The sequence below is a fragment of the Aphelocoma coerulescens genome, chromosome 23 (genome assembly GCF_041296385.1).
Source record: "Aphelocoma coerulescens isolate FSJ_1873_10779 chromosome 23, UR_Acoe_1.0, whole genome shotgun sequence".
In the NCBI taxonomy this organism is placed as follows: domain Eukaryota; kingdom Metazoa; phylum Chordata; class Aves; order Passeriformes; family Corvidae; genus Aphelocoma; species Aphelocoma coerulescens.
The window spans coordinates 4,744,338-4,757,365 of record NC_091036.1 but is presented as its reverse complement, the minus strand read 5'-3'; the positions used below and the strand labels follow the sequence as shown (position 1 = coordinate 4,757,365).

At 60.6% G+C, this 13,028-nt stretch overlaps 2 protein-coding genes across 2 annotated transcripts; one reads left to right on the top strand and one right to left on the bottom strand.

Annotated features, from left to right (window-relative positions):
- Positions 1–289: 289 nt before the first annotated feature.
- On the bottom strand, positions 290–5,875 carry TRAPPC3 (trafficking protein particle complex subunit 3). Its single transcript, XM_069036061.1, has 5 exons — positions 5,723–5,875; positions 3,098–3,195; positions 2,777–2,876; positions 2,336–2,518; positions 290–1,869 (listed from the first exon to the last, which is right to left on the bottom strand). The coding sequence occupies exons 1-5, from the start codon at positions 5,762–5,764 to the stop codon at positions 1,750–1,752; spliced, it is 543 nt and encodes a 180-aa protein (XP_068892162.1). The 5' UTR covers positions 5,765–5,875; the 3' UTR covers positions 290–1,749.
- Positions 5,876–7,929: 2,054 nt separating this feature from the next.
- On the top strand, positions 7,930–12,131 carry LOC138121999 (uncharacterized). The gene is made up of 14 exons (XM_069036052.1): positions 7,930–8,463; positions 8,532–8,692; positions 8,796–8,955; positions 9,088–9,258; positions 9,339–9,430; positions 9,522–9,679; positions 9,764–9,867; positions 9,960–10,184; positions 10,293–10,378; positions 10,567–10,703; positions 10,863–10,952; positions 11,066–11,274; positions 11,408–11,614; positions 11,733–12,131. The coding sequence occupies exons 1-14, from the start codon at positions 7,930–7,932 to the stop codon at positions 12,018–12,020; spliced, it is 2,622 nt and encodes an 873-aa protein (XP_068892153.1). The 3' UTR covers positions 12,021–12,131.
- Positions 12,132–13,028: the final 897 nt, after the last annotated feature.

Here is a 13,028-nt window from a genome sequence, read left to right as displayed (position 1 = left end):
CAGACACTGAGCACACAGCAGCATTCACAGACCCCAAACCACCCACACTGTCTGCCCCCAGTGCCACCGCAGTCCCTCCGTGTGTGGAATACTGGGCAGGTTTGTCCAGGCAGCAGCTTCCAGGCGTGCCAGCAGCCAGGAATTCTTGGGGCAGTGCTGCCGTCACCCTGCCAGCCCTGGGCACCCTGTCACGACTCTCAGCCTGCCAGCCTCAGGCAGAGGGTGAGCCCCTGCTGCTGCTCCCCAGCAGCACCTGCCAACAGAACACAGGCACGAGGAGACCAAAGAATTGACACCGCGACTCTTTTAATGCAATTGCTTCTAAAATGCAGCTTTAAAGTGACTTGGAATGGTCAACAATGAGAAATAAGGGATGGTTTTGAGCTCTGCAACGTGACCATGTGGCACCTCTGCCCTCAACACCCACTGCTGGGCCACTGCCAGGCCTCTGACTGCTCTTGCAGCCACCCACTGTCCCTTCACAGGGCACATGTCACACGGGGCATCCAAAGGGACTCTCTGGGGCCAATAAAGGGACAGTGTGAACCATCCAGTGCCAGGTGACCCAACATGCCTCCAAAAAAGCCAAAAAAGAGCAGCACAAGTAGCAGGTTGCTCCCTCTCACCTCACCCTCGGGCATCAACCGACACAGATTCTGGAGCTCCCAAAGACCTCATGGGGCTGTGCCTTCATGCTATGTAAAGTGATTTGGGAACCCGATGCCTGACTGCGTTCTCTGGCTCTGGGAGGCAGAGGAAGCTGATGTTCCAATCTCTTGCTTTTTGTTATCTATTGCTTATGTACTCATTTTTCAGAGCAGCAAGTGCCGCAGGTCAAGTAACTGGGAAATTCTGCTGCAGCCTGAACACCAGTGAGAATGAACCCCAGCACCGCCTTCACACCACGCAGCCTTTACACCCCCCAACAGCAGAACAGTGCCTGGAATGCCTTTAACACTTCCCAGGCCTCAGCCTGAGTTTGACTCCCCATGCAGCCCTGGGCAGTGCCCACTGTGGAGCACTGATGCCATTCTAGCCATTCTTTCTCCATGTAAAATAGTTCCTACTGCTCCACTGGAGTTTGACTCCCAAGAGGGGAGTGCTGAGGCTTCTGGGGGAGGGACACTGGAAAGGCATGGGACTCCCAGATTTCTGTGGTGCCACAGCCCCCTGAGCAGAGCAGCCCCCACCCTGGTGCCAGCACTCCAACAGCTCTCCCCAGTCACCCCTTTGGATCAAGCCTGCATTTGCCAATGACTTCAGAATCAAGTGCAGGAAGCCAGTTTGCTCTACAGAAACACTACACACTTATCTCCAAACAGATTTTAAACACCTCATTTAAGGAAGGACAGGGTTTAGCAGGGAATTAGTAGGCTCTTGTAGCTTGGTCTCCAATTCTGGCCATCCGACATCGATCCAGATGTGAAGAGACCGGAGCTCTCCTGGAGTCTGAGCAGCTGTTCTCACACAGCTCAGGTCACAATTGGAAACTGAGCGTAGGAAGCCCCCGGAGGGAAAGAAAAGGACATCACCTGATGAAAAAGCTTCAGAATGAACCTGGGAAATAAACACCAACCAGACAATCGTCTTCTAGAGAGGATGGAAGTGAGAGTAGAAGAAAATAACACCTGAAACAGTCAGTGAGTCAGTCAGAGTGTGCAGGGGCAGGAGATCCCTATGGATCTGTGAGGAAAGCTAATGGCCAAACCCAGCTGGTCCCTCCAGTCCCCAGGGAGATGGGGCCGTGGTTCACTCTTCCCCAGCTGGAAGGTTGTCTTCGATCCTCCTGATGAACTTCATCCGTATTTCTGTGACGCTGTCGCCCTTCAGGGTATCCTGGACAAACTTCACGTCGACAGCCATCTGCACCTAAGTGAGGGAAGAGGAGAGAGGAACTGGTAACTCCCTCTTCACAGCAGCTTCTCCAGGAACTGAACGATCCTGGAGCACCAGCTTAAGGGCTCTAAGGGCATGACATGACGTACAGGATTCTACATAGTCCTAAATTTGAGACACAGCTGTTTTCTTGTCCTGGCCAATTCCCAGCTTGGGCTCACAGCAGCTGCAGAGTGAGGATTTTGGAGCTTCATACAAGCTCAGGGAGATACAAGTGCTTGAACTTGGGTCATGAACTGAAGAGGTTCAGGCACCACCTCTGGGCCTCAGCTGCCACACATGACAGCAGCCAAGTGCTCCTGCAGCTCCGCCCTTCTCCTGGGAATGCATTTCAAGTCCAAGGCAAGCCCAGAAGTCACGAACATGGACCAGAACTGAAGAATCTGCTGACACCTGGCTATCCATACACCCATCCCAAGGGAAGAGAGATGTGGCTCACCATTTCCAGGGCACCTCGCAGCACCCCACAGAGCAGGTTGGAATAGATGAGGGTTGAGTGGTTGTCAGGGAGTTCCACAAAGTCCACCAAGGGGTTGTTTTCCAAAATCAGGGAGAACTCGTCGCCCCCAGGACTCCAGTTGGTGATGCTCGGAGTGATGCCCAGGTACATCTTAAATGCAATCTGTTGTGTCAAACAGGAAGAACAAGAACAGGCAAGGCAACAGCACATCTTTGGTCTTTGTAAAATTACTCAAGGAGTTTGCAAACACCTCTCCCTTTCTTCCAGTTCCCACCAGCAAGCAGTACTTCGGCTAAAGCTTTTTTTTAACTCCCCAAAATCTCCATCAGACTCTCAGAACAGTCCTGTGAATAGCAAATATTCCATCCTCACATGCAAAACCCCGAAAAAAACCTGACAAAGCTGTGCTTGGACACTTACCTTTGCAATAACATCCGCAGTTTCACGGAAATCGTGGCATCTCCCAACATTGGAACGGGCCAGGAAATCCTCGATGAGCCGGACACCGATGTTGTAACCCCTGTGAAGGGAGCAGAGCAGCAGCTTTAGAAAGACAACAAATATTTATAAAATAAGACAGTGGAGAAGCAAAGTCTCATCTGAGAAACATCAATGTTAAAGAACTGCAGCCTGCCAGGACTTTGCTCCCGGAGCAGCACGCGTGGCTGTGGCTGTGATCCCTGCCGTGATCCCACACGGCTCCAGCACAGCACATCCCCTCCCACTTGTGCATCCACTCACATTTTGTCCAGCTGCTTGTTGACATCGTCGTCGTTCTCGTAGTCCTTGCAGAGCTGGGTGACCAGGGCGCCGTAGGTCAGCGTGAACAGCTCCGAGTTCTGCGCACAGGGAAAGAGATTCAGCCAAGAGAACGAGCCCCAGCTCCGCTGCCGCCGTGTCCAGCGCCGCCCCCCTCGGCACGGAGAGGGGAACAGGGACCTGCTGCCTCAAAGGAATCTGGTGCTTAATAAGGAGAGATCCCAGCTCCAATTCTGGCAACAACTTCATTCTCCTTGGAACAGGGCTTGGAGGAACCTGGTCTACTGGAAGGTGTCCCTGCCCTTAGCAAGGGTGGAACTGGATGAGTTTTAAGATCCCTTCCAACCCAAACCATTCTGGGATTTTGGGAAAGAGAGCAACACCTCCTGGATAGCTGGAGGTGCCATGCCAGGGCCCTGAATTTACCTCAACCACTGGCCTAGAGCTGAGATCTGACTCAAACTCTTCCCTCTGTTTCGTGAACATGCTACAAACGGGCAGTGCCTGTTAGGCTCCAGCTCTGGTCCTTCCAACAGGCCCAAAATGCTCCTCCAGTCAGGGATTTCTGAAATTCTGTACCAAGAAAAAGGACTCGTCTGGTCCCTAGAAAGTTGTCCAGGCACAGAATTTGCTTCACAGATTGAAATCAGCTCCTCAGACCCAGAATAGGCTCAGGGAGGCCAAATCCAGGCCAGCTCAGCACACAGGTGCTGTGCCCATCCACTGGGACTGGCCACAACCAAAGTCACTCATGTTTTCTTTGTACAATTGTCAGATTTGCAGAAAATTTGTGAAAAAAGGGAGAAGTTCTCCTCTCCCAGCCACCACCTTTGATCCTCACCCTTAAATGATGTCAAAGAGCATTTTTGGGGGAGCCTTAAGTCAGACCAGTGATTAACAAGGTCATTACAGGCTGCAGAACAAAACTCTGCAAAAAGAAGTATTTTGGGGAACAAACAAACCCCCAGCACTGCTTTCTGCTGTCAGTTTTGGCATGCAGAGGGATCACAGGGGCTGACCTGGGATCTGTCACCTACCATGAGCTGCAGAGAGGCAGAAGGTGAAATGAATGGCAAATACCAATACTAGAGAATGAAAGCAGCAGCAGGCAGGGAGGGAAAAGAGACAAGATCAGAGTTAAGTGACAACACAGATCACCACAAGTTCACACAAAGCCACAACAAACACACAGAGGAAACACCCCCAAACAAATAGAAATTGGGTTTGTAGAGGACACAGGGAATTCCACCTTGTCTTGTTCCTGGATTAGGAAAAAATTCTTCCCTGTGAGGGTGGGGAGGCCCTGGCACAGGGTGCCCAGAGCAGCTGTGGCTGCCCCTGGATCCCTGGCAGTGTCCAAGGCCAGGATGGACAGGGCTGGGAGCAGCCTGGGACAGTGGAAGGTGTCCCTGCCCATGGCAGGGGGTGGAATGGGATGAGCTTTAAGGCCCCTTCCAATCCGTACCACTCTGTGATTCTGGGATTGCCATTCACAAGGACAACAGCGACCAAAAGGCTTCAGGTATGAAAACAACCAGTCAGGCTGCTTGGAGCTGTTGCTCCACTTTGGATCTAAAGAACTGAACACATTATTCAGGGGTTTTATTTAAGAACTTGCTCTCCTCTCGGAAAACTAAAGGTTGGGCAATTCGCATCACTGGAAGGACAAGGTGGAAGCTCCTTTGGCTCAGCTGGAGTCAGAGACTTGGCAGAGAATTTAACAGACATGCAGAAGAGGTTGTGTTGGTTTTAAGAGTTTCAGTCTTTTAGTAAAGACAAGAGGTGAAGAGGGGATGGGGATGGATGGAGGGAATCCAGCTGTCCCCAGCCTGAGGTGCTGTCACGGTGCGAGGCCATGGAAGGGTCACCTGCCACCATCAGCCCCAACACACCCAGAGGTGATCTCAGTTATTGCTGAGACGTTGTTATGAAAGGCAACTTAAGCTGTTACAATAAGGCAAACTCCTACATTCAGATTTGGACAATTTTTTTTTTCATTTTCAGCCCATCTGATGCAATTAAAGTGCCCAAAAGTTCTCCAGTATTTTTATTATTTGACACTGCAGAGCAGTGTACAGTCTCCACACGATGCATCTGTTCTATGGCTACGGAAGCGTCGGAACTCCAGTGAATTAACACCATTTTTTAAGTAATCGTTGCATTTAAGGAGCCGAATCCCTAGAAAAGAATTCCCTGGGTGTGGAGAGGCAGGAGGGGGCAGCTAAGCCTGACCCAGCACCTCCTCACGGCCAAAGAGGGAGGAAAAAACCCCAGGTTTTACTTTCTATTACTCCTTTTGCATTAAAAATTAATGAATTCGACCTGGTTTGACCCAAAATTCGAGCTCAGCTCCGGAGCTTTGGGCTTCATCTCTCAGTTCCTGACTCAGCTGGGCTGATAACGCGGAATGAGTCGGAGAGGGGAAGCGAGACACGCCAGGGAAGCATTTTGGGTGTGAACCTCCCACAAACGAGAGCGCTCGGTGCCGCTGATGGCTGCCCGGCCCCACCGCACCGAGCGCTCCGGGCCGGGCCCGATCACCCCCGCCCCGAGCCGGTCCCCCGGGTGCCCCGCGCCCCGCGCTCGCCGCGCCGGCCCCGCCGTTACCATTTTCTTGCTCTCGGTGCCGCGCCCGCCCTGCCGCGACATCGTGTCCGCCCGGCCCGGCCCGGCCCGGCCCAGCCGCTCCGTCCGCCGCGGGGCACCAAGGGACCCCCGGCACACCGCAGGGCACCACGGGACACGCAGTCCCCGCCGCGCCGCCCGCCGCGCCCCGCCCGCACCGCTGGACTACAAGTCCCAGAGTGCATCGCGCGCACGCTGGGTTCATATGTCCCACATCACGTGACTGGAGGACACCGACCAATCCCGGCACGTAGGGGAGGTCAGGTGACGGCCGCGGTCGCCGCCAGGGGGCGCTACTGGCCGCCGCAGCCGTGGTGCCGCCGCTGTGGAGGCCCCGTTGGGCCCGGCCGCTCCCGGGGCCGCCGCTCCCGCTCCCGCTCCCCCGGCCTCACGTCCCGAGGTGTCCGCCGGGAGCGTGCGGCCCCTGCCCTGCCCGGCCGGTGACGGGATGGTGGCCCTGGCGCTGCTCCCTGCGGTCGGTCCCAGCGCTGGCGGCCTGGTGCTGCCGGCTTCCTGCAGGCCTCCCCGCAGGCCTCCCCGCGGCCCCCCAGCCCCGGCTGACGTTGCTGGGTCAGTAACTCCTCACGGGCCGTCGGCAGAGCAAGGGTCTCGCCATGGGAAAGGGACTTTTCCCGGTGCACCTGGGCTGGGCTCCTGCTCTCACCTTGGTTCCACACTGCCACCTTGGAATCGGAATGGAATCATGGAATATCCCGAGCTGGAACGGACCCACAAGGATCATCGAGTCCAACTCCTGGCCTTGCACAGGACACCCCAACAATCCCACCCTGTGCCTGGAAGCATTGTCCAAACGCTCCTTGAGCTCTGCCAGGGCCCTGCGGAGCCTGTTTCTGTGCCTTCCTTGCCCAGCTCCAGGGGCTCAGCAGAGGCTGATTCCTGGGGAAAGGGCGACTGGTGTCCCTGGGTGGATGAAGTGAGGCCTGTGCTGGCAGGATTGGGCAGGCTCTGAGCCTCAGGCTGTGGCTCAGAACAGGAGCAGGTTTCCAGCCTGTGAGACCTGCAAACGGCCCCCAAGAACAGGCCAAAGGACAGGGTGTCACAGAAACCAGCCTGGCCTGGGGCTCCAGGAACTGCAGAGAATATTCCTTGGAACAACCCAGCTTCCCCTAACCCTCCTCAAGCCAGCATTGCCTCTGGAGCAGCAGGTTCTGCTCCCAGACAGACTGTGCCTGGCGTTGTTTACTTATTTATTTAATCTCCTGTTATTTATTTATTCCATTATGTCTCTGTCCCAGACCTGTCACTGAGCGAGTGCTGAGCCCTGACCCTGAGCTGGGTGGTGTGCCGGGGGTGGGACATGCTCTGGGCACAGGGGGCTCCCCCCACTGCTGCGGGCTGCTCAGGAATTCAGCAGCTGGGAGCTGGCTCGCTGTCACCGCCGAGCAGGAGCGCGGGGACCGGCTGCAGTGACCCGCTGGCATTGCCTTACATGGCTGCATCCCCGGGACACTGCCGGCTGCAAGGTACCGGGCCTGGCACTGGAGTGTGGTGTGGTTGTCCCGGGCTGGGGAGCTGCCAGCGTCACCTCCGTTGTGCCAGTGAGCTGATGAGATGTCTGTGCTCCCTGTCTCCAGCCCGGCAGTGCCAGGTCTCCAGCCCAGTGCTCCCCGTCCCAAATGCCACCTTGTGCTCTCTGCCACAATGGCTCCACTGTGCTGGTGGCCACTGGAGATGATTGAATCCTAGGACATCCTGAGTTGGAAGGGACCCACAAGGACTATGGAGTTCAGCTCCTGGCCCTGCACAGGACACCCCAACAATCCCACCCTGTGCCTGAGTGCATCGTCCAAACACTCCTGGAGCTCTGGCAGCCTTGGGGCCATGCCCATTCCCTGGGGAGCCTGGGCAGTGCTCGGCACCCTCTGGGGGAAGAACGTTTTCCTAATATTCAACTAAGAAGGCGCCATGTCCCTGGTCACTGCAGAAGTCCCTGGCAGTGTCCCCCCATGCTGAGCTGGGGGGCATGAGGGGCACATAGGCCCGCGCTGGCATCTCATTCCGTGTCTGGCCAAAACGCCCGGTGAGCACATGGAGATCCTTCCCAGGTGGAGCCGTTACTGCTCCCCGGCCCCGGGCAGGGGCCGAGCCGGCCCCGCTGCAGCCGAGGGCACCGAGAACCGGTCTGACGGCGCCGGGCGGCTCTGCCGGTTCCCGCCCGCAGACGGGAGATGCTCCGGAAGACGGGTGGAACCGAACGCCGCGACCTGTCCCCGCGGCGGGGCCCGGCTGCGCGGAGCTCGGCGATACAGACACAGACCCCGATGCACCGGGTGCATCTCGCAAATCGGCCCGAGGGGCGGCGGGGACCTGGCGCAGCCCCGTGCCCCCGACCCGTCCCGTCCCATCCTGCCGCGCTCCGCCCCGTCCGGTGGGCGCAGGACCGGCTGCAGCGCGCTCCGCCCCTCCGCGCCCATCGCCGGGGCCTCGGGGCGCCGGGGCCGGGTCGAGCCGTGCTGTGCAGATCCCGGGAGCCGGGCCGGGCCATGCCGTGCGGTTCGCGGGGGCCGAGCCGTGCCGTGCGGCGCGGGGCTCGCCCGGGAGCGGCGCTGGGGCTGCGGGTCCTGGTGCTGAGCGCGGCGCTGGGCGCGGGGGCGGTCCGGGCTCAGCCGCCCCCCTTCCCTTTCTGGGACCCCTCGCTGCCCTGGCACCGCCGCCTCGACGACCTGCTGGGCCGGCTGAGCCCCGCCGAGCTGGTGCTGCAGGTGAGGGGGCGGCGGGACCCCCCCGGGGACCCCCGCGGGACTCCCCGCTGAACGCCGCTGCCCCGCAGGTGGCGAGGGGGGGAGCGATGGGGAACGGCCCCGCGCCCCCCATCCCGCGCTTGGGCATCGCGCCCTACAACTGGAACACGGAGTGCCTGCGGGGCGACGCCGAGGCACCCGGATGGGCCACGGCCTTCCCGCAAGCGTTGGGGCTCGCCGCCGCCTTCAGGTACCGGCACCGGGGACCGGGCACCCGGGCGTGTGGCATGTGGCCTTGTGAGACAGGACCCCCTTGCCTACGCCGCCCTGACACCCCTGTGCTGTCCCCACAGCCCCGAGCTCATCTACCGTGTGGCCAACGCCACGGCCACCGAGGTGAGAGCCAAGCACAACAGCTTTGCTGCCGCTGGCCGCTACAGTGACCACACCGGGCTCAGCTGCTTCAGCCCTGTCCTGAACATCATGAGGCACCCACTGTGGGGGAGGAACCAGGTGCCAGCCTGGGAGGGTGTCCCCTGGCTGGGATTGGACCGTGGCTGACCAGCTGGACGTGGCCATGGCTTGCCAGGCTGTGGGGGTGTGGGGATGGGGCTCCCAGCGGTGACCCGCCTGTGCCTCGGACAGGAGACCTATGGGGAGGACCCGTTCCTGAGTGGGGAGCTGGCCCGCAGCTTCGTGCAGGGGCTGCAGGGGCAGCACCCCCGTTATGTCAAGGCCAGCGCTGGCTGCAAACACTTCAGTGTGCACGGAGGCCCTGAGAACATCCCCGTCTCCAGGCTCAGCTTCAACGCCAAGGTGAGCGCAGCAGGGCCAGGGGTGTTAGGAGGGCAGAGGACGCTCCAGGTGCTGACCCTGCTCTGCCGTGGCGCTTGCAGGTGCTGGAGCGGGACTGGCGCATGACCTTCCTGCCCCAGTTCCAGGCGTGTGTGCGTGCTGGCTCCTACAGCTTCATGTGCAGCTACAACAGGTGTGGAGCATGGCAGGAGCCACGTGGGCTGGGCTGCCCTTGGCATGGCCAGTGCCCCGCTCTCCTGGCTGCCCCATCCCCTCTCCAACAGGATCAACGGCGTTCCCGCCTGTGCCAACAAGAAGCTGCTGACGGACATCCTGCGTGGCGAGTGGGGGTTTGACGGGTACGTGGTGAGCGACGAGGGGGCTGTGGAGCTCATCATGCTGGGGCACCACTACACACGCACCTTCCTGGAGACGGCGGTTGGTGAGCTCGCGGGCTGGGCATGGGGTCAGTCCCCAGGCATTGCACAGCTGTGATGGGAGTTCTCTCTTCTCCCTGGCACGGCAGCCTCAGTGAATGCTGGCTGCAACCTGGAACTCTCCTATGGCATGAGGAACAACGTCTTCATGCACATCCCTCAGGCTCTGGCCATGGGCAACATCACACTGCAGGCGAGTGAGGGGTGTGGGACCAGGGGCGTGGGCAGACAGCCTGGGCTGTTCCTGCCACGCACAACTGAGGCATTGGGTTGGGGTCCCCACAGATGCTGCGTGACCGGGTCCGGCCCCTCTTCTACACACGGATGCGGCTGGGCGAGTTCGACCCCCCAGCCATGAACCCCTACAGCTCCCTGGACCTGAGTGTGGTGCAGAGCCCTGAGCACCGCAACCTCTCACTAGAAGCTGCTGTCAAGAGCTTTGTGCTGCTGAAGAATGTGCGGGGAACGCTGCCCCTGCGGGCCCGGGACCTGTCTGGCCAGCACCTTGCGGTGAGCCCCTGCAAGGGGGTGGGCAGGGGGACGTGCTGGCTCCGCACCCGTGGCCCACAGGTGTCACAGGGCTGCTGGTGCCCACCCTTACCCCTCTGCCCTCTGCAGGTTGTGGGTCCCTTTGCTGACAATCCCCGGGTACTGTTTGGGGACTATGCACCAGTGCCAGAGCCTCAGTACATCTATACTCCCCGGTGAGACAGCGTGGTGCCACCTCATGTCCCCCTCTCCTGGTCACTGTCCCTCTCTTCTGGGCACTGTCCAGGGCTGCTGCTGGAGCTGCTTGGCCCTTGGCTGGTGGCCAGAACAAGGGGCGTGTCCCCATTGTGCCCCTACCCTGGGGCACAGCTGCCCCTGTGTCCTCTGCTCTTCCCTGGTGCAGGAGGGGGCTGGAGATGCTGGGGGCCAATGTGAGCTTCACGGCGGGCTGCAGCGAGCCACGGTGCCAGCAGTACTCACGGGCAGAGCTGGTGAGGGTGGTGGGGGCGGCTGACATAGTGCTGATCTGCCTGGGGACAGGTAGGTGGGAGCGGGAGGGCACTGGGTGGGCACTGCCAGGGGCAGGGGAGTGCTCTGGGAGAGGGGGGGTGCCCATGAGCCCCTCTGAGGCGGTCAGTGCCCCTCTGCCCTGTCTGCCCAGAGGGGTGTAAGGGACTGTTCTTGGCTGTCCCCACCTAGGGGTAGATGTGGAGACAGAGGCGAAAGACCGGAGTGACCTGTCTCTGCCGGGGCACCAGCTGGAGCTACTGCAGGATGCCGTTCAGGCGGGTAGGGCCTCTGTGGGACCTCAACCTGCCCAGGTGTTTCCCATCCATGGGACACCCCAGGGCCATCCCAGCAGTGCCAGTACAGGGCTCTCGGTGACGGCCACCTCCCTGCAGCCGCTGGGCGCCCCATCATTCTGCTGCTGTTCAATGCGGGGCCCCTGGATGTGAGCTGGGCACAGGCGCATGACAGCGTGGGAGCCATCCTGGCCTGCTTCTTCCCTGCCCAGGCCACTGGCTTGGCCATAGCCAGGGTCCTGCTGGGCGAGGCAGGGGCCAGCCCAGCTGGCCGGCTGCCGGCCACTTGGCCTGCAGGCATGCACCAGGTAAGGCCAGGGCTGCTGGTGGCACCCATAGCCTTTCCCTGCCTCGGTGGCTGGAGCAGCTGTGGGATGCAGGGCTGGTGCTTGCCTCTGCCTGCGCAGCCCTGCCCTGTTCCACTGGCCCCTTGTCCCACAGGTGCCGCCAATGGAGAACTACACCATGGAGGGACGGACATACCGGTACTATGGGCAGGAGGCTCCGCTCTACCCTTTTGGGTATGGGCTGTCCTACACCACCTTCCGCTATCGGGACCTGGTGCTGAGCCCCCCAGTGCTGCCCGTCTGTGCCAACCTCTCTGTGTCTGTGGTGCTGGAGAACACGGGGCTGCGGGACAGCGAGGAGGTGGGCACAGCTGCTCTGCACTGAGCCGGCTGTGCGGGGTACAGACGTGCCCAAGCTTCCCCCCTGCAAGGGGGCTGCTGTGAGGTCCCACTGTGCTGACTGCCATCCCTCCGTGCAGGTGGTGCAGCTGTACCTGCGCTGGGAGCAGTCATCCGTGCCGGTGCCCCGCTGGCAGCTGGTGGCTTTCCGCCGTGTGGCCGTGCTGGCCGGCCGGGAGACCAAGCTGTCCTTCCAGGTGCTGGCCGAGCAGCGCGCGGTCTGGGCGCAGGACTGGCGCCTGGAGCCCGGCACTTTCACCCTCTTTGCTGGTGGGCAGCAGCCGGGCCAGAAGACGCGGGCGCCCTCGGAGGTGCTGAGCGCTCGGTTCAGCGTCACCGGCACGGCCCGGCCCCTCCGTGGGTGTTAGCGGCGGCCGGTGGCCACGGGGTGCTGGCAGAGAGAAGGGATGCGAGGTACCCTGTGTGCCGCGGGCAGCGTGGTGGTTCTCTGCCCTGCAATAAAGTGCTGGTGCTCCGTGGCAGCTGTGTGGTGCCTCCCCTCCATCCTCCCGGCGCGGCGCTGGGATCTCCCCGGAGCAGGACCGCACTGCTCTTGCCCGGCCCAGTGCTTTCACCCTTCTCCCGTCGCTGTCCCACCCCGAGGTGCTGCTGCAGCCCCACACCCTGCCCGTGCCCCACACCGGCCACGGGGCAGCGGCCGCCCGGACCCGCGTGTGCTGCGGCCACACGTGCCTGCGCCTCCCGCTCTATTTATAGCTGCCGGGCTGCTCCAGCGCATTCCCTGGGCCGAGGGAGCGGGTGACTGGCAGCCCTGGGAGGCTCGGGAGGGCAGGGCCTGACCCTTCTTCGGAGGCAGGATCTACTTCCCAGGCAGGATCCAGGGAACGGGCAGGATACTGCAGGGAAGGGGGCAGAGATGCAGCTGTTGGAGCGACCAAGCCCTGCGCTGGTCTGAGGGACAGGTCCAACCCTGCAGCAGCTCGAGGGCTGTGGAACAGCGCTGGGATGTGATTCTGGCAGCAGCGCTGGCGAGGAGCCGGAGCCAGGCAGAAACTCCTCCGGATGGTGTTGGAAGACTGTGATCTCCTCCAGCCCCGAGGCCGGAGGCCAAGGTGGGGGTGGCAGGGAGCGCGTGGGGCTGCCCAGGCCTGACCCCATGACATCAGGACACTAATTACAGATGCGGCTTGGGATAATTACAGAGCAGGCGCGAGCTGGGGCAGGGCAGGGCGCAGCCCGCTGTGGCTCAGCCCATTGCTGGCCCATTTGTCACTGACACCCAGAGGGGATTGTCCTGCAGCAGCGGGGATTTGCCATGGACAGTGGCATAGCCCCATGGCAAAATGCTGGGGGTCTGGTTGTAGCCTTGAAATGCTGCTGGTGATGGGTTCCTATTGCATCCATCCGCCCCAGGA